The 27065-nt window shown below is 52.3% G+C and overlaps 1 protein-coding gene across 8 annotated transcripts in view; it reads right to left on the reverse strand.

Annotated features, from left to right (window-relative positions):
- Positions 1 to 27065, reverse strand: part of PPCDC (phosphopantothenoylcysteine decarboxylase) — a 35738-nt gene that overhangs the window by 5765 nt on the left and 2908 nt on the right. The window contains exons 2-6 of one of the 8 annotated variants that reach the window (XM_055277741.2): positions 24868 to 25074; positions 7316 to 7411; positions 6338 to 6466; positions 2179 to 2347; positions 1170 to 1772 (exon numbers count right to left, since the gene is read on the reverse strand). In XM_055277741.2, coding sequence (XP_055133716.1) covers positions 1687 to 1772; positions 2179 to 2347; positions 6338 to 6466; positions 7316 to 7411; positions 24868 to 25053 — 666 coding nt within the window. In that variant the 5' untranslated portion in view covers positions 25054 to 25074 and the 3' untranslated portion in view covers positions 1170 to 1686. Of the gene's footprint in view, positions 1 to 1169; positions 1790 to 2178; positions 2348 to 6337; positions 6467 to 7315; positions 7412 to 24867; positions 25075 to 27065 lie in introns of those variants that run through there. The other 7 variants (XM_063638730.1, XM_055277740.2, XM_063638731.1 and 4 more) reach the window with 7 other exon arrangements.

Below are 27065 nucleotides of genomic sequence, written 5' to 3' on the forward strand. Positions count from 1 at the left end.
AAAATAAAATTGGGAAGCCTCACCATTTACTAGTGGGTTGCTGAGGGAGAGGAAGGGCAATGTGGACAAGAAGGAAGTTGGAAACCCTGGAAATGGACTTTTGGGACTGTCTCCGGGTTTCAGTTACCCAGGTTCTCCCCAAGCCTCATCCCCAAACCAGCCAAAGAAGTTGGTTCTTGATGCTACCATTTTAGTTATAGTTTATCTCGTGCCCTAAGGCAATTTTATCCCAAAGGGTCACCTGGTGAAGTCAAGTGCTGTTGAGATAAAGGCTGTAGAGGCTGCTGGAGCATTGATTCCAGCCAGCAGGCTTCGTGGTCCCCTCAAGGCACCTCTACTCTCAGTGCTCTCAGAGCCCACATGGGATGTCCCTCACACCTGGCCTGGAAGCCAGACGGCAGGAAGCCAGCCTCAGCCTCAGCTCCAAATACACAGACAAGCCCTCCCCGCTGCAGCCACACCAAATGGCAATTAGGTCAAAAGCTGGGTAGCAGAGGGTTTCTGGGCCAGAGTGCATGGTGTCCCTGGATCTACTTCCCTTGCTCATGTGTACTGGGGGTTGGGGAGGCACAGACACCCAGGCCCCTGCCTCAGGTCCAGCAAAGCTGAAAGGCTGAGAACAGAGAAAACCAAGAAGCAGGCAAGAGGCCTGGGACCCAGGGCAGGGTCAACCCTCCTGGCTGCTTACCTGTCACTTGCATAAAGGGACGTGTCAACTTAGCATCCAGGATTTCCTTTTTCCCAAAATGAGACGGGGCATTGCAGCAAATGCTAGGAAAGCTCTCTGGCATATATGCGTGCCTAGTTTTAACTTCCATTGATTTGACATTTACTATGTTCCAGGCACTCAGTGGCATGGGTATTTTGCACACATAATTTCATTGAATCCTCTCAACAACTCCCTGAGGGTAGGATAAAAAGATAGCTGAGGAAAGTGAAAGTCAGGAAGGCTAAGTCCTGAACCAAACTGCCATTGCTAGTAAGCGGCAAAGCCAGGATTGGAACTAGGGGCTGTCTGGCTTCAGATCTTTATCCTTAACCACCATGTTATACAGGGACTAAACAGCGCCGGTGAGTTGTCAACCCAGACCCTTCCCTAGCCATACCTGGCAACACCCCCTGATCTCTGGGACCACAGTTGGGTTGTAGGGAAAGAATGGAGTCTCCTAAATGGTGATTTTTCTTTATTTCCCCACACCTTCAATCTCATGGCATGGTCTGCAGGAAACCTCAGAGTCCTGCCAACTCGCAGGCTTCGCTGATCGCATGGCACCTGGGCACCCCGCCAAAGAGCTGAAACTCCCAAGGCTCAGCCAGGACTCTCCAGCTGTGGTGTTTCTAAAAGTCGTTCTGGGTGAGATGTAGAGCCGAGTTTTCCCAGTCACTCGGTCCTCCTCCCGTGAGGACAACACTGCTTGCTCTCCTGGCTTGCTTCGCCCATCCAGGAAAAGGTGGGGAGGGGCTCCAGGCAGCGGCCTCTCCTGGTTGAAAGAAGCTGAGACCTGGGCCTTCCGTCCAGTTTACCGTCCAGTTTAACCTGGAGCAGGACCGGCCCCTGGGCAGGCTCAGAGCAGGCCCCCTATTCAGCAAATGAGGGTATCCTCCTATTTTGCCAACATCCATCTTCACCGACTTGGCCTGAACCCATTCTGAGTACAGAGGGACACCCATGGCAGAAATCCCAGGTCAACTCTGCTGGAAGCCACTATGCTGGAAGAGGACTTCTTTCACTTTGTCCACGATGGTCCCCACTTCAGCCATGGCCCCCAGACCTGGGAGCAAAATTCCGCTGTGGCCAGAAAGGCCAACAGTGCCTGTAGGCCTGCAGACCCCTGCCCATTGCTCCCTGAGTGCTCCACCCAGAGCCCAAGGCCTGAGAGGGCAAGGTCTGTCTTTGCCTGAGCCAGACACATCATATCTCTCCCAAGACCCCTGGCGAGACCCTGGGAATTGTTCCAGTAGCCATCCTTAACTGCATGTGGGCTGCGTGCCAGGGACTCTACCAGGTACTTTACACATGCCATCCCATTTTACCCTACCCATCTGGAGGCAAGAATTATGATTCCCATTTTCCAGCTGAAAAAGCTAAGCTCAGAGAATGGTTTGCTAAGGTCATAACAGACCAGGAAGCTAAGCCCTTTCTACAGCCCTGGGCTATAAGCCTGGCAAGACACCCACCTTCGTCTCCGCACACCAGCTTCTTGGCCACACAGGGGATCTCAACATAGCCGAAGGCCTTGAGCTGGTCTACCTGCTGCCCTGTGATCGGGTGCTCCCACATGGCGGTGTTCATGGCCGGGCAGAAGAGCAGGGGCTTGCTGCAGTCCCAGGCCCGGATGATGCAGGTCTGTGAAGAAGGCCGGGGTCTTGCTACTCTGTCTGCCACCTTCCCCGCCACCCTCCAGACCCTGTAGCCAGCAGCCCAGCCGTAGGCTTGAGATGACTGGGCACAGCCTGCCTGCCTGCAGGGAGCTGTCTCATCCCTCAGGGGTGGGGGCTGTGTCTCCTCGCCTCTCTCCACCTCCCCACAGGCTCTGGCACAGGATCCTACAAACAGGAGGTACTCAACCAATGCTCAGACCTCCAGCAGGTATCCCTGTGCCTCAGCCTCCCCCAGGTAGGCTCACACCTCCTGGGAAAAGCAACCCTGGGGAGCAGAAGGCAGGCTTTTTTGGTTACACCAGAAAGCAAAGGACCAGGCTGCTCCTCAGGTGGGGCCCATCTACCTGACATCAGCTCTCCGAGGCCAACTAAAGTCTGGCAATGAAAACATCTGCCGTTACCAAAACCTTCTCACGTATAGGATCTCATTAACCCTCACTGAGACCTTATAAAGAAGGTGCTGTCCCATTTCAGAGTGGGAGCTGCTCCCTGAAAGGTAAGCAGTCATTCAAGCCCACACCCGGACAATGGGCGCCACCCAGGCAATGTTCCACTGCACAGCCTCACCATCTCCCAAATCCAGGCCACCCCACCAAGCCACAGACCTGAGCAGTTGTGAAAGGAGCCATCCAGCTCACAGAGTCCTTTGTGCCACAGACTTTGAAATTACGTAGCCCTGAGTTCAAATCCTGGCTGTGCTCTGTATTACTAGCTGTTTGAGAACCTGGACATGGGACTGAAGGCCAGGGCCTGGCTTCCTCTCTAGAAAGGTCCCTCCCTGGGCAGCTGTGAGGACTGAGGTGAGAATAGCTACAAAGCTCTGAGTGCAGGGCCAGGCACAAAGCACAAGCTCCAGGGTAGTGACTCCTGGGCTTCCCACAGGCGTAGGCTCCCTGGGCTGGGGGCCGCCTGGAGGACAGAGAAGCTCCCAGGGCTCTGACTGCTCCAGACACCTCTTCCAGGGCTGTGAGCCCCTCAGGGTAACAGGCTGGAAACCCCTGCCCTGAAGGGAAGCTCATCTGGGAAAAGAGCAAAGGAGTCCAGAGAACAATGCCCCGACAGGCCAGGACCAGCACCTCCCCCATGTCCCAGGGACAGGGAGGAAGCAGGACAGCAAACAGCCCTGGGACCTGGCTGCTTGCATCAGCCACCAGCATTAGTTTCCCACCAAGCTCTCTCAATACCACAGCTGGGCTATGAGTGGACAGTTTCAGTCACACTTCCTCTTGGCTCCATGCCACCTGCTGCTTCTGCAGAAATCAAGAGCATACCTAGAAGAGTCGCTCCACTGTGTGCAGGGCGGGAGCAAGGGCTGGGCTGGGCTGGGCTTTCTAAGTGCCCTCAAAGCAAAGCACACCAACCAGGGTGAAAACCAGCACTCCACCTCCTCTCAGACAAGCCTCAGCTCCTCTGAACCCATGAAAGCAGGCAGGAGGAGAAGAGGGCCTCGGTTCCCACGGTGACATCTCTTTGGCCAGTGCTGTGTTCAACATTTCAGGCTCTGCCCCTGGGAATTCACGTGGGCAGGGTAGAAGGCCTGGATCCCAGTCAGGAGACCGGCTCCTAGCCAGACTGGTGACCCAGAGAGATTGTCTGTTTTTTCTAGGTCTGACTGCCTGTTTAGCACAAATAGGCCAGTGCCTCAGTGGGCTAGAGGACAGAGGGAGATGGGCCTGGAGGCCAGAAGCACGGTCACACCTAGCATGCTGCCCTCACAGCACTCCATGCCCTGGGCGCTGGAAAAGGAGGTCTGTGGAGGGAGGAGCAGGCTCAACTTCTTTTCAGGGATGTAGGGAGAAAATAGCTGGAGAGAGAGGACACAGCCACAGGCCACCAATGCCCACACTTCAAACTTTGTAAAATTTGAGATTCCTTGAAACGTTTGTGACTTCGAGGGAAAACCTTTGAGACAAATGATCTGGGGGCTGGTCTTGGGAACATGTTTCACTTCCCAGCCAACTCTGGAGGAGGGAAGCCCAGGGATTTCATGACGTGATGGCAGCTTAGAAGGAAAAGGGGAAGCAGAGCTTGCAGGAAGAAGGAAAGCACCCTTGCAGAGCTGGCCCAGGCCGGGGCTTAGCTCCCAGAGGCCAGTACTTTGTCACATCAGCTGCTGCTGACCCGCCAGCGGGGAGCCTGGAGATTTGGTGAGATGGTGCTGGCCACACACAACTCTGACCCAATTTGATGAGAGCAGCCAGGAAACTCAACTATTCTAGCTGCAGCTGCCATGTCAGTTGTGGCACCAGTGCTGCTGGGAAGCCTTTTTGTTTGTTTGTTTGAGACAGCGTCTCACCTCTGTAGCACAGGCTGGAGTACACTGGCACAATCACAGCTCACTGCAGCCTTGACCTCCTGGGCTCAAGCAATCCTCCCACCTCAGCCTCCCAAGTAGCTGGGGATCACAGGCATGCACTACCACACCTGGCTAATTTTTTTGTATGTTTTATAGAGATGGAGTTTCACCATGTTGCTCAGGCTGGTCTCAAACTCCTGGGCTCAAGCAATTTTCCTGCCTCAGCCTCCCAAAGTGCTGGGGTTATAGGCATGAGCCACCACATCTGGCCTTTTCCTTTTTTTTTTTTTTTTTTTTTTAAATAGAGACAGGGTCTTGCTATGTTGCCCAGGCTGGAGCACACTGGCTATTCTGGCTACTCACAGGCATGATCAAGGGGCACTGCAGCCTAGAACTCCTGGGCTTAAGCGACCCTCCCACCTTGGCCTCCCAAGTAGCTGGGACTATAGGGAAAGCCTGCTTGATGACATTGCGCCCAGGCTCTCTCTTCTCTGCACTCCCTAGCCCTGCTCCTGGCCATGCAAGTTGTTCTTCTGCTCACCCTGTGCTCTTATTCAAATTATGCTTAAATCACTGGCAGATTCTTTGAGGAGTGCCTTAGGAGCCCATTGACAAGTATACAAGAACACTAATCTGTGACCCCAAAAAACATCCTGTCCCAGCTTCATCATCCACCTTCTTCACCACACGAAACTGAAAAACTCCCAGCTACTCGCAAAAGTAAAACTGCTAGTTACCGCATACATGCAGTAAGTATTTATTGGATGTCTATCTACCACAGGCCCAGGACTATGCAAGGTGGTGACTCCATAGTCAAAGGACTGACTGGGGTCATTCAGGACTGTACCCCTCACCAGAGGATACTCCCTTCCCAACGGCATGGGTGATCAAGCCTGGCACCCCCTGTGTCCTGTGAGGCTCTCAGCATACACCCAGTATGTGGTAGGCGAAAGCTCAATAAATGAGGTGGGGGGTGGCAATTAGGGAGAGGGAGGAGAGAAATCACACCCAAATCTTCCTAGGACAATCATATAAACAAAGGCAGCTCCCCTTTAATGGCAACAGCTCCCTGGAGGCATCTTAGGCCTAGGACAGTGCCCACTTTGGACAGCTGGACTTCCATTTCTCCCTACCACCCATCGGCCCTTGCCACTGCCTTGTCTTTCTCCCCTCTTCCCCTCTAAGCTTCCCCTAATATATAGGAAAGCTACAAGGGTGATAAAGTGTATATGAGCCATCTATGAAGAAGTTAACCCCCAATCACATTGCCCAGATCTGCGGAGTAGGCAGAGCTGAAGCAGGCGGCGATGGGGCTGAGCAGGGACAGTGGAAGGGCACACCAGGCAGCCCACAGGGAGGGACAAAGAGCAAGGAACAAGGGTCCACCTGTGGGCACCTGGCTGGGTGCCAAGGGCAGGGGAGAGGGGGATACTCCTGGGGAGCAGTGGCAGGTCATGCTGACCCATCAGGACCAGGGCTGTGCCCATGTGCTAGAGAGAAGGTGAGAGCACTGGGGGCGATGGGGGGAATGGTGGAGCACGATCTCCCTGGGCAGACCGGGGACCCACAGCAGCAGGTCTCCTTATACAAGGATATCTGCAGCTCAGCAAACTGGGTGTGAGGCCCAGGGAGGGACGAGGGCCCCAGGACATCACTCACAATCAAGTTGTCACAGATGCCACTGGCCACCTTCCCCAGAGTGTTGGCATCAAGAGGAGCCACCAGCAGGAGGTCTGCCCACCTCCGCAGGTCAATGTGCAGAACTGGGTCAGAGCGGCTCTTCCACATCTGGCAGAGGGAAGAAAAAGGGGTCAGTGTGGAGGAAGTGGGATGCAGCACCAAGGCAGGCCAGGTACGGTAAGTCAGGAGACTAAGGAGCCCACTGACCTGCCCTGCCCAGGCCAACCGCCGTTCCCTCCTGCAGCTAAGCTGGTGAGCGCTAGCCATGGAGCCAGCAGCCGAGAGAACCAGGCCTGAGGAAACAAGTGCCCCTTGTCTCTCTGAGCTATTCCCTTCATGGTTTGGCTTTCAAGAGAACTGACATCTGGCAGGGAGCTCCTGGCCTGTCTGCTTGAGGCGGATGCTTGGGTTGTCCAAGCCAGTGGAAGGCTCCGAGGCAGTGAGAAATGGAGGGGGTGGGGGAGGGGAAGACAGGCCAGCCGGAAATGTTCTAGGCTAAGAATGTTTGAAAATGTCTGGCAGGGAACCCCTGTGAGGCCCACACTCAGTGTCTGGTGAATCAGCCACTGCCCACCCATCCGCAGGGGAGATGCAGCAGAGCCTGGTGGCCGTGGGAAGTGAGGCGTTCTCTTCAGCCCTGACGCCAGGAGCCACGTGGACAAGGGTGGTGGGAACAGAGCTCCTCTGTGGTTTCATCAGCCCAGATAAGTACAAGGACACTCAACCTCAGGCACCAGGCCAAAGCTCAGCTCCGCCTGGGCCGGGAGGAGACTAAGGCCTCCTGCAGGCCAGAAGCTAGACAGATGTTTTCTTCATTGCCTCTGCCCAGAGGGCCCTGACCACGGACTTGAGCCCAGCCTGTCTGTTCCAGCTGCCAGACACAGACCGCAGGAAGGACTGCTCTGTCCTGCTGGTGGAAACTCAATGGAACTCAGCCCAGGGGGCCCCAGCACTGACCTCCCATTCATCAGCGTCGCTGTAGAGGGTGACAGGAATGTCCTGGGGGCTGTAGAAATGTTTGGCTCTCTCAGTTGTGACCACTGCTACTTCCAGCTGTCACCAAGAAAAAGGGGGTGGCGGGGAGGCAGGAAGAAACTGTTACCAGAGCCACAGGCCTAGAGGCCACAGGAGGGTCAGGGCAGGCAAGTGCTGTCTTCACAGGCTGGCTTTAGAGAGGACTTCCCTCCTTAGCTGCAAGCCCCATGTCTGCTTAGCTACTTCTGCTGTCACCCAAACGTCAGGCCCTACCAGGTGTGGCTGTTTCACTTCCCTATCTGAGGGGCTGCTGAGGAATGAGTCACCAACTGCCCGTATATACAAAGCTGCAAGCTTCTGCCACTTGGGCAGAGGTAGGCCCAGTGGGAGAGGCATGCAAGCGACAGGAAAGGAAGTCAAGGCCAGGGCCGCAGAGGCCACAGCAGGCAGGAGGGGCCACCCAAGGAGGCTCATAGGTCCTGAGTTCTGTGCCACACAGCAGCTCTGCCCTCTGCAGGCCAAGGTGCTGGGGGCTGGGGTGCGGCATGTCCTCTGTGCATGCATGCCTCCAAGAGAAAGCAGACAGTATCCTTTCACGTACTTCTAGGAACGAGGCCTCGTGGGCACAGGCTGCAGACAGGCTCCTGGAAAACCCAGCCTGTGTGTGCCCCACACTCATGGGGTGAGAATGAGGTTTACCCGCACACTACCCATTCACTAAGAAATTACTAATGCAAACCAGGGCTGCCTGCAATCTGCTTAACAGAACACATGGCTGTGAGAAACAGCACCCAGGAGTGTGAAGGGCACTAGATGGGTTGGCTATCATTTGTAAAACAAGATTTTTTTTTTTTTTTTTTGAGATGGAGTCTCACTCTGTTGCCCAGGCTGGAGTGCAGTGGTATGATCTCAGCTCACCGCAACCTCCGCCTCCCAGGTTCAAGCAATTCTCCTGCCTCAGCCTCCCAAGTAGCTGGGATTACAGGTGCACGCCACCACACCTGGCTAATTTTTGTGTTTTTAGTAGAGACGAGGTTTTTCACCATGTTGGCCAAGCTGGTCTCAAACTCCTGACCTCAGGTGATCCACCCATCCCAGTCTCCCAAAGTGCTAGGATTACAGGTGTGAGCCACCGCACCCAGCCTGTAAAACAAGATTTTAGACTAACAAACTGGCAAAGTACACGTGCCCAGAGGAAGTAGCTGGTGGGGAGAGGGGGGTGTAGGGAACCACATCTTTGGGGGAAACCAATGAGTCGGAAGAGGACATTTGTTTCTCTGGACATTTATCCAGAAGAAAGAAAAGTCAAGGGTGACAAGGACAGCACCATCAACCAGCCAGAGCTATAGTCATGGGCCATGTCTAGGCCAGATCCAGCCTATAGACACGCTGTTTGGCCTACACAAGATTATTAACATTCTTGAGCCAACATGTGCAAGTTGGAAGATTTCACATAGAAAATTCAATTTTCTGAGTTCTTGTGAAACGCTGAAGGCTCGGTGCTGCTGGACACACATTCCTACGTGACAGTGACGTGGTGCCCTAAGGCCTGCCTCTCACTCTGTAGGACGTGCCCATGCCAATTCCACCTTGTCCTCATTCCTCCCTACTGTCTCTCTGAGGCACCCCCTCCTCGCTTGCTTCCTGCATATTGTACAGGGCAGAGTGGGTGACACAGCGGCACAGCACCTAGGAACAAAGCTAGGACCAAGGAGTAGAAGTCTCAGAGAAGAAGACTGAGGAAGAACTTCAGAAAGTCTGGGGTTCCGAGTTCTATTGACTTGTCCATTCTCCATCTCACTCCCCCTTAGGATCTACCATGCCCAGAACCTGCTAAAAAACCTCAGGGACCTTTTCAGAGGTCCGTCACTTATTTATTTATTTACAGACAAGGTCTTACTCCATTGCCCAGGATAGAGTGCAGTTGCATGATCATGGCTCATTGCAGCCTCAATCTCCCTGGGCTCAGGTGATCCTCCCATCTCAGCCTCTTGAGTAGCTGGGACTACAGGTGCATGTCACCATGCCCAGCTAATTTTTTATATTTTCGGTAGAGACAGTGTTTCACCATGTTGCCCAGAATTATCTCAAACTCCTAGGCTCAAGCAATCCACCCACCTTGGCCTCTCAAAGTGCTAGGATTACAAGCATGAACCACCATGCCCCGCCTAGAGGTCATTTAAACCAAACCCCCACTGAATGCTGGAGTCTCCCTAGGATGGCCCTGAATAAGCCTTGCCCCGTTCTGAGTAAGATGGCAAATGAGCAGGGCTGCATTATCCCTCCCTGGAACCCAGTCCTGGAGATGCCACTGGGCCAGCACAGGTTGGGAGAGCAGGGCAGGGTGGGGCCATGCTGAAGGCCCTGTCTCTTTTGTGGGGAAGACACAAGATAGTGATAAGGTAAAGGAGAGGGCATAATAAGTTAGGGTAACCATAAGAAGAATAACCTTTACCTTTCAAACCCACAGAAGGAAATTCAATCTACACATAAAGGATACGAAAGGAGAAAAAGAAGCAGAGAGAACATATGATAAAGCATTTGGCCGGGAGCAGTAATGGGATTACGCACATGCCTGTAATCCCAGCACTTTGGAAGGCAGAGACAGGCAGACTGCTTGAGCCCAGGAGTTCAACACCAGCCTGGGCAACATGGTGAGACCCCCATCTCTACAAAAAATACAAAAATTAGCCAGGCATGGTGGTGTGCGCCTGTAGTCCCAGCTACACTGGGGAAGCTGAAGTGGGCAGAGCCCTTGAGCCCGGGAAGGCAGAGGCTGCAGTGAGCAGAGATCAAGTTACTGCACTCCAGCCTGGGTGACAGGGTGAGACCCTATCTCCAAAAAAAGATAAAAAAATAAAAAGCAAGCAAGCATTAAATAAGACAGCATAGGTAAATCCTAATATAATAATAATTATAGTAAATATATAACAGGCTCATCTTCTTGATTAAAATTCAGATTCTCATCTCGGATGTTGTTTAACCCATCAATATGTTGTATAAAAAGATACATTTAAAGCAAAAGAACACATAAAGATTAAATAGAAGAAAAAGCTTTTAGTTAAATAAGGTAAACTCTGCTCCCTCCCAGAAGCTCACTAAAATAAAAGTAAAGTAATTTTTTTAAAAAGATCTAAACTCAGTGGCTGACGCCTGTAATCCCAGCACTTTGGGAGACTGAGGCAGGCAGATTGCTTGAGGCCAGGAGTTCAAGACCAGCCTGGGCAACATGGTGAAACCACATCTCTAATACAGAAAAATTAGCTGGCATCATGGCACACACCTATAGTCCCAGCTACTCTGGAGTCCAAGGTGGGAGGATCAGTTGAGCCCAGGAAGTCAAGGCTGCAGTGAGCCAAGATCACGCCACTGCACTCCAGCCTGGGTGACAAAGTGAGACCTTGTCAGAGAAGAGAAGAGAAGGGAAGAGAAGAGAAGAGCCGGGCACGGTGTCTCACGCCTGTAATCCCACTTTGGGAGGCCGAGGTGGGCAGATCACCTGAGGTGGGGAGGTCGAGATCAGCCTGACCAACAAGGAGAAACTCCATCTCTACTAAAAATACAAAATTAGCCGGGTGTGGTGGCGCATGCCTGTAATCCCAGCTACTCGGAGGGCTGAGGCAGGAGAATCACTTGAACCTGGGAGGTGGAGGTTGCAGTGAGCTGAGATTGCACCATTGCACTCTGGCCTGGACAACAAAAGTGAAACTCCATCTCAAAAAAAAAAGAAAGAAAAAAAGAAGTAAATTCTCAAGAACAAAAAGAAGAGGAACAACCACCAACAGCAGTTAAGACGTGCCAATGCGCTTTCAGAAGATGGAAGCGAAAGGAAGCACTAGCAGAGCGGATCCTGCAAGATCAGATTAGATTAGATGAGAAAAGAAAATATCCAAAGCCTACACAGTAACTGAGACACAAGCCAATTAGAGCCCAGGAGCCTAGGACTTGAGGCAGTGAGTACCACAAAGGTGAGCGTGAGGCAGACAGCTGAATACAGGAGGACTGGTTCCTGACCTGTAGAAGGAACAGCTAAAGTCCCCCCAGGTCTTCTTCCCACCCCAGGCAGCCAGACATACTACCCTTGCAGAGTTAGCACAACAGAAGTCAAAGGAGTCCTGGAGCAGAAGTGAGTATCTACAGACCAAACAGGGAGACCCAGGCCTGCTTCCCCTACTTGACCCTAAGAACGCAAGGTCAACCAGGCAGGAGACTACTGATAGGGTCTTTCTGGAAAAACCAAATAACCCTGGGAGTAGGGAGATGTGGTAGGGAAGGAAACCTTCAGATATGGAATTCAGAGGTCCACGAACAAAACATTTCAGTACCAGATGAGTACCAAGTCCCTGGCAGTGAAGACAGAGTTTCCAATCAGCTTTTGGCACCCAAATAAGAACAGCCAAGGGGTATCAGATATTTGAGGAGAGTCCTCTAGCAAGAAAGAGATTACGCAAACAAACAGAAAATAGAAACCCAGTGGCAATGGAGGGAGAAGAAAACTTAAAGACGAGAGATTACACCCAAGAAACAAGAACATAACACTTTTTAAAATGAGTATTCAAGGAACAAAAAAGAACTCTTAGAAATTAACATTATAAACAGTGAAATAAAAAAATTCAACACAAGTTTAAATCTTCCAGAAACGAGAAAAAAAAAAAGATAAAGAAATGGATAATAGTAGAAAAGGATGAGAAAATCGAATCAATTCAGTAAGTTAAAAAATCTGACGAATTGGGAAGTGAGGAGCGCCTCTGCCCGGCCGCTCCGTCCGGGAAGAAATGAGGAGCGCCTCTGCCCGGCCGCCCCATCTGGGAGGTGAGGAGCGCCTCTGCCCGGCCACCCATCGTCTGGGAAGTGAGGAGCGCCTCTGCCCGGCCACCCACCGTCTGGGAAGTGAGGAGCGCCTCTGCCCGGCCGCCCCGTCTGGGAAGTGAGGAGCGCCTCTGCCCGGCCGCCCCGTCTGGGAAGTGAGGAGTGCCTCTGCCCGGCCACCCATCGTCTGGGAAGTGAGCAGCGCCTCTGCCCGGCCGCCCCGTCCGGGAAGAAGTGAGGAGCGCCTCTGCCCGGCCGCCCCGTCCGGAAAGAAGTGAGGAGCGCCTCTGCCGGGGCGCCCCGTCCGGAAAGAAGTGAGGAGCGCCTCTGCCGGGGCGCCCCGTCCGGGAAGAAGTGAGGAGCGCCTCTGCCCGGGCGCCCCGTCCGGGAAGAAGTGAGGAGCGCCTCTGCCCGGGCGCCCCGTCCGGGAAGAAGTGAGGAGCGCCTCTGCCCGGCCGCCCCGTCCGGGAAGAAGTGAGGAGCGCCTCTGCCCGGCCGCCCCGTCCGGGAAGAAGTGAGGAGCGCCTCTGCCCGGCCGCCCCGTCCGGGAAGAAGTGAGGAGCGCCTCTGCCCGGGCGCCCCGTCCGGGAAGAAGTGAGGAGCGCCTCTGCCCGGCCGCCCCATCTGGGAGGTGAGGAGCGCCTCTGCCCAGCTACCCATCGTCTGGGAGGTGAGGAGCGCCTCTGCCCGGCCACCCATCGTCTGGGAGGTGAGGAGCGCCTATGCCCGGCCACCCATCGTCTGGAAAGTGAGGAGAGCCTCTGCCCGGCTGCCCCATCTGGGAAGTGAGGAGCGCCTCTGCCCGGCCACCCATCGTCTGGGAAGTGAGGAGCGCCTCTGCCCGGCCGCCCCGTCTGGGAAGTGAGGAGCGCCTCTGCCCGGCCGCCCCGTCCGGGAAGAAGTGAGGAGCGCCTCTGCCCGGCCACCCATCGTCTGGGAAGTGAGGAGCGCCTCTGCCCGGCCACCTATCGTCTGGGAAGAAGTGAGGAGCGTCTCTGCCTGGCCGCCCCGTCTGGGAAGTGAGGAGCTCCTCTGCCCGGCCGCCCCGTGTCTGGGTAGAAGTGAGGAGCTCCTCTGCCTGGCCACTCCGTCTGGGAGGTCTACCACGGAGGCCAGAAGCAATGTGGGGGCTGGACGTGGTGGCTCACGCCTGTGGTCCCGGCACTCTGGGGGGCGAGGCGGGTTGATCACTTCGGGCTAGGAGTTCAAGACCAGTCTGGCCAACTTGGCGAAACATGAAGAATACAACAGACAAACCAACCAACCAACTCAGTGACAACAAAACAGGTCTTCCCTGGAGTCATACTCTAATTTTTTCTATTTTCCTCCCTTTCTGATCCTTTATCCCACTTTCTTTTTCTTCCTCTTCCTTCTCCCTCTTCTTTGTCAAATAGAGGATTGAGTTATTATCACTGATCCATATAAAGTCCCTCTCTCATTTATTTTAACTCCCACCCCCCATTTCTATTCCCCAACTTCCCATGTGCAACCTTCCTAATATGTTTGATACGCATCTTTTTGTTTGTATGTATTTTTAGAAAATGTTTATTGTTTTTGTATGCAAAAAAAATTAAAAAAAAAAAATCTGACGATTAAAGAGTTCCAGAGAGAACAGAAAAATAGAGAGGAGAAAACTACAAAAAAAAAAATTAAATTTCCCAGAAGTGAAGAACCCACAGGTGAGAGCCATTTACTCTGCCTCCAGGGGTCGGAGAAGGCATCCCCACTGTTAGTTTCATGAAGAAACCAGAGCATCATGTCTATCGGTGCAGCCTGAGCCCATAGCAGCTCTTCTGGTGGCCACATCCCTCTGCTGATGTATGGAGTTTGCAATCAGCAAAAACTCAAAAAAATTCTTCTCATTCATGCTGCTACTAAGCCACAAGCGCCAGGCTGTATCTGAGTAGTTATTTTTCTGGTCCCAAATGCAGTCCCTCACATGTCCCTGGTAAACTTCCCCTCACCAGAGTTGGTCTGCTGTTTGCTCAGCCTACGGAGAACTCCTGAGAGCTCAATCCTGTTGCTCCTCCTCTCAGCCAGCACCATCAGTAGCCCCCAGAGACACTAATCCAAATTATGAACAGAACAAAGTCAAGGGCAGAGGTCACCCACAAGGTCCACAGGCGTGGGTGTGGCAGCAGAGCAAGGGGTGAGAAAGAACCAAGAAGAAACTCTTTCCAAGTTGGATCTTTCACTGGTTATAACATGCTGACAACATCCCCAGGTGGTCTAGGGAGAGGTCCTACGATTCCATCAAAGGCCTCATCTAAATCGAAAAATACTTTGTCTACTATCCAAAACATGAACTAAAATCAATATGCCTTGTTCCTAGTTATCCCAATCTAGCTTTTCTTAGCACTTACAAGCCTCATCTGTAGCAATTTGTGGAGCTCACCTCCTTTACCTTTTTGATCAATGGACATTAGCCATCTCCTGCCCCTGGCCCCTTTGACGTTTCCCACAATTCCTGTAGGTCACCAACCACAGTACCCTAGCGCCCCAGGAGAGAACTTTCTCAGGACAGGAGATGAATCACCCAGCCTCGGTTCAGGTCCCTCCTACCACCACAAGCTCCAAAGAGAAGATGAACAAAATGAGATCAAAGAATCCCCCCATTTCTTTGTTAAAAAAAAAAAAAACAAAAAAACAGAGTCTCACTTTGTCATCTAGGCTGGAGTGCAGTAGTACAATCTCGGCTCACTGCAACCTCCCAGGTTCAAGGGATTCTCCTGCTTCAGCCTCCCAAGTAGCTGGGATTACAGGCATGCACCACCATGCCCGAATAATTTTTGTATTTTTACTAGAGACAGGATTTCACCATGTTGGCCATGCTGGTCTCGAACTCCTGAGCCAGGGCAATCCACATGCCTGGGATTACAGGCGTGAGCCAGCGCGTCCAGGCCCTCCCATTTCTTCTTATCTTCTGCTATTGTTACCACTGGCCTCCAGCACCAGACACTGCTTCATTGTTTCATCTCTGGTTACATGTCCTCCCTTCCACTTAAGTGTTTTCCAGCTCCTTCAACAGAAGGCTTCAGGTAGCCAGAGACCACATCTCTGCTGATACACTGCCTACTTCTGCTCATGGGACCACCATCTTTCATTTCTAAGAGCCTCCCAACCATCCTGAACCATTTGCTAATTAAGAATGTCCCAGGTTCGAAGTGAGGAGTGCCTCTGCCCGGCCGCCCCATCTGGGAAGAAGCGAGGATCGCCCCTGCCCAGCCGCCCCGTCTGGGAAGTGAGGAGCGCCTCTGCCCGACCGCCCCGTCTGGGAGGTCTACCACGGAGGCCAGAAGCAATGTGGGGGCTGGACGTGGTGGCTCACGCCTGTAGTCCCAGCGCTCTGGGAGGCCGAGGCGGGTTGATCACTTCAGGCTAGGAGTTCGAGACCAGCCTGGCCAACATGGCGAAACATGAAAAATACAACAGACAAACCAACCAACCAACCCAGCAACAACAAAACAGGTCTACCCTGGAGTCATACTCTAATTTTTTCTATTTTCCTCCCTTTCTGATCCTTTATCCCACTTTCTTTTTCTTCCTCTTCCTTCTCCTTCTTCTTTGTCAAATAGAGGATTGAGTTATTATCATTGATCCATACAAAGTCCCTCTCTCATTCATTTTAATTCCCACTCCCCATTTCTATTCCCTGTCTTCCCATGTGCAACCTTCCTAATATGTTTGATATGCATCTTTTTGTTTGTATGTATTTTTAGAAAATGTTTATTGTTTTGTGTGCAAAAAAAAATTAATTAAAAAAAAAAAAAATGTCCTAGGTTCATCACCTCTATTCTGAAATTTGGAAAGCTACTTCCTGAAGGTCTAGGTCCTCCACTCTCCCCAGCTCCCAAAACCATCTTCCAGTTTGCAAAGCGGAGGACCTTGCCTAGTGCTGGCCTTCAGAATCAGCCCCAAATTGGGCGCCAGGCATGGTGGCTCATGCCTGTCATCCCAGCACTTTAGGAGGTAGAGACGGGCGGACTGCTTGAGCTCAGAAGTTTGGGATGAGCCTGGGCAACAGGGCAAAACTCCTCTACAAACAAAAATAATCAATCATCAATCAATAAAAAAATAAAAAGAATTGTCCCCAAATTGGTAATGCCCTTGACTCAGGGGTTCTCTCCTCCCTCTCAGCTCTACTCTTTCTTCCTTCCCTACACCGTTACTCAAGGTCTCAGAGCCTTTAGGCCCCCACTGTCCCCTGGGGAGCTCCAACCGGGGTCCTGTTAAGCCTCTCACCCTGCTTGAGATCTTCCCTCTAAGCTCTCTGCCTAACCTCTCAGAGGCTCCACTCTCTAGCCACCCTCCCAGGTTACAGTCACATTCTTAGGGAGCCTCCTGGGGTCAAGGTCTTCACTAAGAAGTAATGCAAAGAGTATGTGATAGGCGGGTCCTTCCTGATGCCCCACCTCTGACCCACTGAAGCAGCTGACTCTCCTTGGAGGTGACCCTGACTGACCCTAGTGCTGTCTAGCAGGCCCAGACTAGTTTTTCTGGTTTTAGAGGGATGTCACTTGATGTGATTCATCAGCCCTATGGGCTTTGTTCTTTTATTTTCATTCACTCCACCAAAAGGTCGTGGGAGCCAAGGGCTAGGCCCTGGGTCTGTACACATTAAAAAAAAAAAAAAAAAAAAGCATCTGTTATCTTCTGTGATACTAAATAATTCTGACCATTTACTCATTTACCTTGACCTTTTCCCAGCAAATGCCAAGGAGCCCTGGCAGGGCAGAAACTCCCTGAGGGCAAGAGCCTTCCTTGGCTTTCTCTTACACCTTTGTGGGTTGGTAGAAGCAGCGCTGGGCATTAAAAAAGAATTTCCCATATGCTACCGAATTCCTGAAAGGCAGCTCCCGGCTAGGCTTGGTCCCCTGCTGACACCACTTAGAAAAAAATTTTTTTCCTTTTTTTTTTTTTTTTTTTCTTGAGACAGAGTCTTGCTCTGTTGCCCAGGCTGGAGTGCAATGGCACTATCTCGGCTCACTGCAGCCTTCGCCTCCTGGGTTCCAGAGATTCTCCTGCCTTAGCCTCCAGAGTAGCTGGGATTACAGTTGTGCGCCACCATGCCCAGCTAATTTTTGTATTTCTAGTAGAAACAGTGCTTCACCATGTTGGCCAGGCTGGTCTCAAAGTCCTGGCCTCAGGTGATCCGCCCACCTCAGCCTCCCAAAGTGCTGGGATTACAGGTGTGAACCACCACGCTCGGCCTACCTGAGAAAAGTTTTTACAGCTAATATTTTTAAGCTGAATCTCTTTGTGTATGTGACTGAGGCATGGACAGACCCCATTACATAAGCTGCCTGCATTTTATCTAGCATGTATAGAGATTCCTTCCTGAAACCAGTTGGCAAGTCTAGTTTCCTTTTCTTTGCTGAAGAGACATCAGGGTGATACCTCCCGTTTCTACTTCAGGCCCCTAGTGTGGCCAGGCTACTTCTGGGGCAGATTATCAAAGGAACCCGTGAAGAGGCACTTCGCAGCCACAGGATGAAACAAATCCCATGGTCTGAGTCTCCACTGCCAAGCCCATTCCTGGCCTCTACCTACCAGAACCAAGAGCCAGTAGCACCACCACCCCTAAGTTAGGACAACCAAAAACGTCTCTGGACATTATCCAATGTCCCCTGGGAGGGAAAATCGCCCCCGTTGAGAACCACAACTCTACAGCATTATCCGTGAAGAGCATTTCCATCTCTGCAATGATAGGAACGGCCCTACCTGTGCCGTAGGGTGTGGCAGCACTGGCCACATGTGGCCACTGAGCATCTGAGGTGTGACTGCTGTGACTGAAGAACTGAATTTTTTATTAAATTCTAATTAATTTAAATTTAAATTTGAATGTGGCAAGCGGCTGCCACATGCAAATTTACATTTATCGGATAGCACAGCTCTGGAATATACAAGAAAATTTAAATATATCAGATAGCACAGCTCTGGCATATAGAAGAAAAGGAGAAGAGCCCAGCTGGAACTAGCAGCTAAGTGGCTGGAGAGCAGGTGTTTCTAGCAGGGCGTGATGATGCCTCCACTGGAGACCAAGGAGGATTCTAAAGAGGAAGTGGTAGCCCTGCACTTAACCTGTGACAAGACAAGGAACCCAGGGCTTTGGTGGCCCAGTCCTCTGGGCCAGGACGCACAGCAGAGGACCCTGACGTTGGGTCTACCAGTGTTGACGCTGGCATGCTCCAGATCTGTGCCCAGGTCCTAGCAGCCAGCTAAGAAGCTGACACTAACCTGAGCAGGGGAGTGGTGGGTACATTCTAGGACAAAGGATTCTTGGGGCCCAGTGCGGTTGGCACATGAGGCGCAGGAGCTATGAAGGAGGTGGCCTCCTTAACAAAACCCCCAAGGGAGTTCCGGTTGGCTCAGTGGGTTCCATGGCTCATGATGATGCCTCTATTCGGCAAACATTTACTAAGCCTCTTACATGGTGGGGGCACGGCTGATAAGATCCAAGCTCTGCCCTCTGCTAGGGCTCAGTCTAACAGATAGGTGGGGTACAGGTAACCCCTAACTGCAAGGCAGACCAAGATAGGAATCCACAAATTCCACCATCCTCAAGCACTGGCGAGCTTGAGCAGAGAATGAGCTCCAGGTCTGAGCTCTTCAATTCACTCACTGATAGGACCCAGGAAACCTGGCGTCAAGCCCCCAGTTCTGCTAACTCACTCACTCCCTGGAAGGCCGTGGGCAAGCCCCTCTTCCTCTGTCCCTGGTTTCCCCGTATGACCCACGCATGGGCCATTCAGACCACATGGTAGGGGTCCATCCAGCTCACCATGCCACCCCAGCCCTTCTGTGACCCTGACCCTTTCCCACCTGGCTCTGCAGGAAACAGTCGCGCTCTCATCTGCCCCTGGGGGAGCTGGTGTTTGGTTGTGTCAGCTCCTTATGCCAACCCTTCTGTGTGCTTCCCCAACTTCAGAAAATTCTCAAGAAGGAAACCAGGGAGGTGGTCTATGGAGGCTCTGCACAGGAACATTGTTCTGGGCAATGAGGGAAGGACCCTGGGGTGCGGGACCCTCTGACCAGGGGCCGACAGAGCTCTGTCCCTAGGGGAGCAGGCAACAGGGCTGCAGGCCAGAGGAGGAAGGGGCCAGCCAAGCAGGCAGAGGCACAAATAAAGGTCTCAGAGTTTCCACATCAGGACACAGAGTGGGCAGGTGGCCCCCACCCAGAAAAAAAAGGAAATCTTCAAACCGGGCCTTATGTCTTCTCCTCTTTCCTCAGTGAGCACTTCAAAAAAAAAAAAAAAAAAAAAAGCACAAAGTTACCAAGAATGTTCCACAATATTCCCACCAAAAGCCCGACTGACTTAAAAAAAAAATACAAATATACACATAGGTTAGAAAATTAAAACTGAACAGAATGATACAAAAATGAAAAACGCAAGTTTCCCTTCCTCCACCGGTCCCTCCACCACCAGAGGAAAAAACTGTGCACAGTAACTCAGTATAAGAACACACAGAAGGAATCAGACTGCATACCAGGGGTCGGCAAACCTTCTCTATAAAGGGCCAGATGATATTTTAGGCTTTGTCGTAATGATTCAACTCTGTAGTAGCACAAATGCAGCCATAGGCAATACGTAAATGAATGGGTATGGCTGTGTTCCAATAAATCGTCTTGGATCTGAAATCTCAATTTCATATCACTTTTTTTATGAGTGACAAAATACTATTTTTCTTTTGATTTAACCATTTAAAAATGTAAACATCAGGCCGGGCGCGGTGGCTCAAGCCTGTAATCCCAGCACTTTGGGAGGCCGAGGCGGGCGGATCACGAGGTCAGGAGATCGAGACCCTCCTGGCTAACACGGTGAAACCCCGTCTCTACTAAAAATACAAAAAATTAGCCGGGCGTGTTGGCGGGCGCCTGTAGTCCCAGCTACTCGGGAGGCTGAGGCGGGAGAATGGCGTGAACCCGGGAGGCGGAGCTTGCAGTGAGCCGAGATCGCGCCACTGCACTCCAGCCTGGGGGACAAAGAAAGACTCCGTCTCAAAAAAAAAAAAAAAAAAAAAAAAAAAAAAAAAATGTAAACATCAAGCCAGGCACAGTGGCACATGCTTGTAATCCCAGCACTTTGGGAGGTGGAGGTAGACAGATCACTTGAGCCCAGGAGTTTGAGACCAGCCTGGGCAACATAGCGAAATCCTGTATCTACAAAAAAAAATGCAAAAAAATTAGCAGAGTGTGATGGCACGCCTGCAGTCCCAGCTATTTGGGAGGCTGAGGTGGGAGGACTGCTTAAGCCTGGGAGGTCGAGGCTGCAGTGAGCGGTGATCACACCACTGCACTCCAGCCTGAGCAACAGAACAAGACCCTGTCTCAAAAATAAATAATAAAAGTTAAAATGTAAAAATCATTCTTAGCTGTAGGCTATACAAAAACAGGCACTGAGCCGAATTTGGCCTGGGGGGTCCAGTTTGCTAGCTCCTAAACCTTGCTTATTCTGCTTCCATCTTGATGACTGCTCCCTTCCGCACAGAGAGAGCCACCCCATTTTTCTGAATCATTGCCAAGTAATCCACTGAGAGATTGTCCCATAAATCCTAAGGGCACCACAGCTCTCTACTGCTGGATATTTTGTTTGCTTCCAGTTGTGCTTTGAAATTATAAATAATGTTATAGTGGACATCCTTTTACTTTGTAAATACACCCCACAGAGTTTAATCCTGTGGGTAAATCAAGGGCTATGAACATGTTTTAATTTCTCTCAGTATTGTCAAGTGGTCCTCCAGAAAGTCAGAATTTACTCCACACTACATATGAGCAGAGTCTTCTTTTCCTCACCCTCGACAGACCTGGATGTCCTGATGGACACCCTAGAAATGTATCCTTCTCTGAGCCCGAGGCCTGCTGACTCCCTGAGTCGGGGGTTTTCTCTATCTTTAGAAATCCCCTTTTGGCTCTGAATTCTGCTGACACCTGCCCTGGCAAAAGCTAGGGCGATGTCTGTCTTCTCCTCCCAAGTTTGAAGGGTGTGGACAAAGGAGTTCAGGAAATGCCACCCCATAATATGCGGCTTTGGTATGCTGATTATTTCAAACCTGAAGGCACTGGGGAAAAAACAAATGCAGGGAGGAACTTTCTCTGAACTTCTCTTATCTGCGTAAAGAGGGATTCCCCTTATCCTGAGTCCCCCACCCTGAGAAAGGAAGGCTGAGTTATTGACAATCTGCTGAGGCATCTTTTATTATCTGAGAAGTTTTAATCTGCCTAACAAGACAACGTTTATTCACCGTATAATTCCTCCCCTCACCCTCCCATAACTTGTGTCGCCACCACCCCCAGAAGCCCCAAGCCCCTATTTCCTTCTGTAGCTCAGGCTGCTATACAGGCTTCAGCCATCTCACCCTTCTGGGAATCTCACATTTTATGGTACACCCATGTGCAGATATGTAACTAAATATGGTTTTCTCCTGTTGATCTTGTTTTTTGTTGTTGTTATTGTTTTGAGATGGAGTCTTGCTCTGTGACCCAGACTGGAGTGCAGTGGCACGATCTCAGCTCACTGCAACCTCTGCCTTCCCGGTTCAAGCGATTCTCATGCCTCCGCCTCCTGAGTAGCTGGGATTACAGGCGCCCACCACACCCGGGTAATTTTTGTATTTTTAGTAGAGCTGGGGTTTTACCATGTTGGCTAGGCTGGTCTCGAACTGGCCTCAAGTGATCCGCCCGCCTCAGCCTCCCAAAGTGAGCCACCGTGCCCGGCCCTGTTAATTTTGTTTATAAGTCAGTTGAACTCATAGCCCAGCCAAGCAGCCTAGCAAGATGGAGGAAAGCCATTTTTGCTCCCCTGCATGGGCCAGGCTGCCAACCCCAGGGAAGAAACTGCCTGAGCTGACAACCCGGATTTTACTGCCACTCAATTACATGACAACTATGGAACTACAAAACCCCCTGGCTCCCTGAAGCTCCTGAGCCCCAGGACCTTCTCTCAGGCTGCCTTTGGGTCCTAGTCCTTTTTGCCCTCACATCTAGAATCTTCTAACACCAGTACCAGAAGAGGCCCTGGAGATGGATCATTTGAGAACCTGCCCCTCCTTCACTGTGTGGATAAGAAAATTATGGCCAAAAAGAACTGACTTGCCCAGGGTCCCAGCATCAGAAATGTGCTCAGCTGCCTCTCTTGTGACACGGTTGCCCACCTGCCCCAACATACTCAAGGTCATCTCTGCTAGTGACTATTCTCCCCGACTGCTGGTGTGTGTGGCTTGTGGCTAATCCATGTCTCTCCACCACCCCTCACAGTCTCCCTGATTTGGCTACCTTGATGTTAGCGGCTTTCCTGGGATGTCTGGACATACTGGTCAATCAGGAACAGTGATGGGCCAGATCTGTAGAATCCCCCAGCTCCCTGCAGCCCACACCCCAGCTGTTCATGTGCTAGACAAAATCTGGATGTACCTAAGGAAGTTCCGGAAAGCCTTGAGCACATGAACCCACGACTCAGCAGGCGGAGAGCTGAAAGTGACTGCTGCAAGGGACAATGATGCTCCTGCAGGAGATCCAGCAGGAGGCAATGCGGAGATCAGGGCCATCAGGGAGTGAAGGGGAGTGTGCAGGGATAGACGCCACTACTGGGGCCAACACAAGGCAATCCAGGGATTACCTCTGGATCCCAACACCTCACGAGGGCCCTAATAAGCAAGGCCAGGCTTGGAGAGCTGTCTCCCTGCAGATGAAAGGCATGGGCCACCCACAAGAGCAGGTGAACTGTGGCGTCCGTGGCTCTTCCCAGTGGGGTTGCCCCACACCATGTGGCTGGCCCAAAGGATATGAACAAGGGGAAAGGACAGGGTGATGGCCAGGAAACACACACAACCGAGTGCTTCAACATGCCAGGCTCTGTGCTGAGTCACTGGCACAAGACCATTTTCATCTGTGACCCCTCCCACCCCAGCCAACATCTCAGGGAGCCTGACAAGAGTCTGGGGGATGGGCAGCAGGAATCAGCCGTATTTTCAAATGGGAAAGGCAGGCTCCAAGAGGCTGAGTCGGGGAGCCCTCCCTCCCAGTTCAGTGCCCTCTGGCTGCCTCACTTTTGGCATCAACTCCAACCAGAGAGGGGAAGCCAAGTCCTGTTCCAGACATGGCCTGCCATCCCATGAGGCCCAGGCTAAAAGGCCCTGGGGTGGGCTGGAGCGCCTGCCTGCTCCAGGCAACCCTTTCCTCACCCCCCGCCCCCACCCCCGCCAAACGCTGGCTGCGTGGGATGGGAGGAAGCAGTAGGGTTGCCATTTCCCTCCGCTCTGAGGCTGCCCATCTGTTTCCTGGGATAGGACTCCCCGCCCCTATCCACCCCTAGTCCGGAAACTCACTTGCTCTGGGGCTATGGGAAAAGGGAACTGCATGGCTCCCTCCCTCCCCAGGGGGTGGTGGCAGAGGCCTCCCACCCTCATGGCTCTAGCTGGCCAGCTCCTACCAATGCTTCTGGGTACACAGTGGGTGGCTGGGCCTAAACAGCACTGCCGTAAAAGTCTAGCACCCAGTCTCAGAGTGCCACGAGACTCTCCCCGCTCCCCCACTCCGGCCTGGCTGTCATCCCTGGCTGGCAGCTTCATGGCTTATCCCAGCCCTGGGGGTGGGGTGATGGGGTGACTTTCTGGGTGGAAGTTGGTGGAAAGTAAAAAAGTGAAACACTTCCCAGCCCAGCCCCAGCTGATGGGACCACGTGATCATCTGTGAGTAAGCACCGCCCCCTGCTGGACATGCCAGATACGGCTGCCGGGGCCACCGCACCTTGGGTGCTCAGCTGATACAAGAGAGGCAAAATCCAGGCCTGGGGCCCAGCAACTTCACAAGACCCCACCAAAACTAGGGGCCAGTAACACCAGCAGTGTCTAAGGCAACCTATAGTTCTATGTCAAATAAGTTTAAAAGAAGGGGCCAAAACCATAGGGGCTGGGCTGGGGCAGACAGGGAAGGTTTTGCACAGAATGTGAAAAGGCAAGAGAGGAGCAGAGAGGACAGCCAGCCCAGCAGGGCCCAGCCACGCAAAGACCAAGGGGGATAAGACAGACCAACAAAGGGCCCCGGAGGCGGAACTAGGAAGTGGGGCCACTGCCTGTTAGATTGCAGGCTGTTTAAAGCCTTGAACTTCTGCACCAGAACCCCAATATAGAAAATAGATCTAAGTTGATGATCTGGCCAAGGATGGGGGCTATAGTCCCTGACCCCAGCACACAGTCAGGGGCCCCTGGGGCGGCTCTGAATACCTGAAGAAGCAAAGTTTGAACCTAGAGCTTCAGGCAATGGGGCTTCAGAGCATTTGACTGACAAGATAACCATGGGGTCTCACGAGGAGGGAGAACACAGCCGCAGTGTTCAAGGTGGAATGAAAGCAGGGGTATGGGAGCCCAAGGCAGGAGGGGGTACTGAGAACTTGCTGCACTTCTCCAGCCAGCCCTCCTCCCACACAGGACTTCACAGATTCTCAGGGTCAATGTATGGGAGCCCAAACCCTCCATTCACCGGGTCCTTTCCCAGCCTCCCCTCATGCTCTGTCTGTACTATCTAATCTAGCCCCTGGTTACACTGGGCACTGGTCTCTGTCTCCTGAATCCTCCACAGAGCACCACACACACAGGACCTCCACAAGCAGGATTAACATGATAAAGAAAAAGAAAATTGCGTGTACTGCAGAGCAATGGGCCGTCCCCGGGAGCACTGGACTCCCATGCCAGAGGCTGCCATGCTTATCTGGTGAGGATACTCACCCCAGGAATGTCCAAAAGCTTTGACAACAGAAGAGGCAACTTCAGGGCCGCGACACTCCCTGTGACACCCACAAGAACATGGAATTTTCTCTCCATCAAGGGTGCAGCAGCTGGACAGGAGGCCTTTGGTTCCATGTGGGGTCTGGTGGCTTCAAGTTCTGGGAGCCTGCCAGGCCTGGGCTCCATAAAGCTGTCGGGATTTAGGATCTAAAAGCAGAACAAGGGCCACCTCCTTCATTCATACAGTCGACCAGAATGTATGGAGCACCATGTATTAGGCCCCAGGCCAGAGGCTGAGGCAGCGGAAGGGATCAGCAGTCCTGGCTTCACGGAGCACACAGTTTGATAAGAAAGTGAGACACCTTCCCTACACACGGGCCAGTCACAAGATAATGATGCAGTGCTGTGGGGAAGGGCTGTACCGGGTGCGTGGCTGATCAGGGTGACCATCTCTAGAAGTCAGAGACTGCATCCCAGAAAAGATGACGTTGGGGTTGAGTCCTGAAGGACGAGTTAGTTTTTCAGAGACAGGAAGAAATCACTTCAAAGGAAAGAACAATCTTGCAAAGGTGAAGGTCCTGAAGGAGGGTGGCAGGTTGGGGAACAGGGAGTGGCTTACTAGTGAAGCCAGAGTGTGATGGGGGGTAGTGGAGGGGCAGGAAGTGAGGCTGAAAGTCAGGGTGAGGCCAGAATGCCATGGGCAGCGAGGGCCAGGGTGAGGAGTTTTGGTTTTAGAAAGATGGTGCTGACACCTGGTGATACTGTCAAAGGGACCCTGCTAGTGGAGAGACTGGAGGGCGAGAGGAGCGGCTGCGGTGGACTGGGCTGACTGGTGAAAGGAAGTGGCAGGAAGGGATGGGTTCCAAAGATGCTCGTGAGGTGGAACCCTGGGCAACAAGGAGGTTTGGGTGCTCCAGGGAGCCAAGAGATTTGCCTCTCTGTCCCTGTCCCTGTTAATCAAGATGGGCACCACCGTACAAATCAAAGCCCAGGAAGAAACCAGCATAAAGGGGATGCGGGCCACCCCAGGAGATTAGCTGGTTTGCTTCTTCCTCTGGCTCTCAGACGTTGCTAGAAGTGAGTGCTCGTGATAATATGGCTCATGGACACCAAACCCTACATGTGGCAGGTTGGGCCAGCAGAACGTGCTTCATCAGCAACCATCGCTGAGGACCGATCACATTGAACACTATGCAAAGGAATTGTGGAAAACACAGTAGCTGCCTCTGGGGAATCTGTAGGTTGAGTTTGAGAAGACAGGAATGACACCTGTCTGAAATTATTTGAGATCAGTCCTTCCCTGGGATGCACCTTTTTGGTGATCACAGACTCAATTAACACATCAGTTTCCTTGCCTCTCCCTCCACCAGCAAGCTCCCTGAATGTGTGACCGGGTCCAACGGCCAAACAGCAGTCCACTAGCCGGCGGTCCTGAACATGTGCTGAATGAATAACTATACCCTCCAAGGCAGCGTGGGGCAGAAGACAGATACCCAGCCTGTGAATCAGAAGCCCTGGGCCCTGACCATGGTGTGCTCCTGACCTGGAGTGACCCTGGTCCAGGGTCATTCCCTCCCTGGACCTGTCCCTTCATCTGAAAAATGCAGAGGTAGGACCAGATGATTTCTGAAGCTCCTTCCAGCAGAAACTTTGAGTCAATACATGAAAGAGAGCAGCAAGGGGCTCTCCGTACAAGACAGAAGGTCCTAGAAGATGCACTCAAAAAACAATCAGCAGGGCAAGGGAAACTCAGGCAGCTGCCCAGGAAGCAGTGCTGGTGAGTCATCCAATGGCTACCTCCATGGCTGAGCATCCACAGGGGCCTGTCTCCTCTTCACTCACAGGCCCCCTGGCTCTCTAGCCTCTCTGCCCAGGATTTGCCTTCAGCACTTGGGCACAACCCACGTGGGCTGAGGATCATGTTTGGCTGCATTATCCCACTTCTCAGCAGGGGTTAAGCACAGGCTGGTTCCCTAGGGCAAGATCACCTAAAGTTTGATTTGCCAGTAATCTCAATGTCTGCTCCACTGCAGGGCCCCAACCAGGGCAATGCTTGGCCAGAGTTGGAGAACTGAGTTTATCCCAGGGAGTGGGGAGCCCTGTTAGAATCTGACAAGGTACAGAGGGCCTACTAGCCAGCTTCTTCCCAGAACGCATCATCGGTAGGTGATGGAGGCACATTATTTATTCTCCAGGGA

The sequence above is a fragment of the Symphalangus syndactylus genome, chromosome 5 (genome assembly GCF_028878055.3).
Source record: "Symphalangus syndactylus isolate Jambi chromosome 5, NHGRI_mSymSyn1-v2.1_pri, whole genome shotgun sequence".
Lineage (NCBI taxonomy): Eukaryota > Metazoa > Chordata > Mammalia > Primates > Hylobatidae > Symphalangus > Symphalangus syndactylus.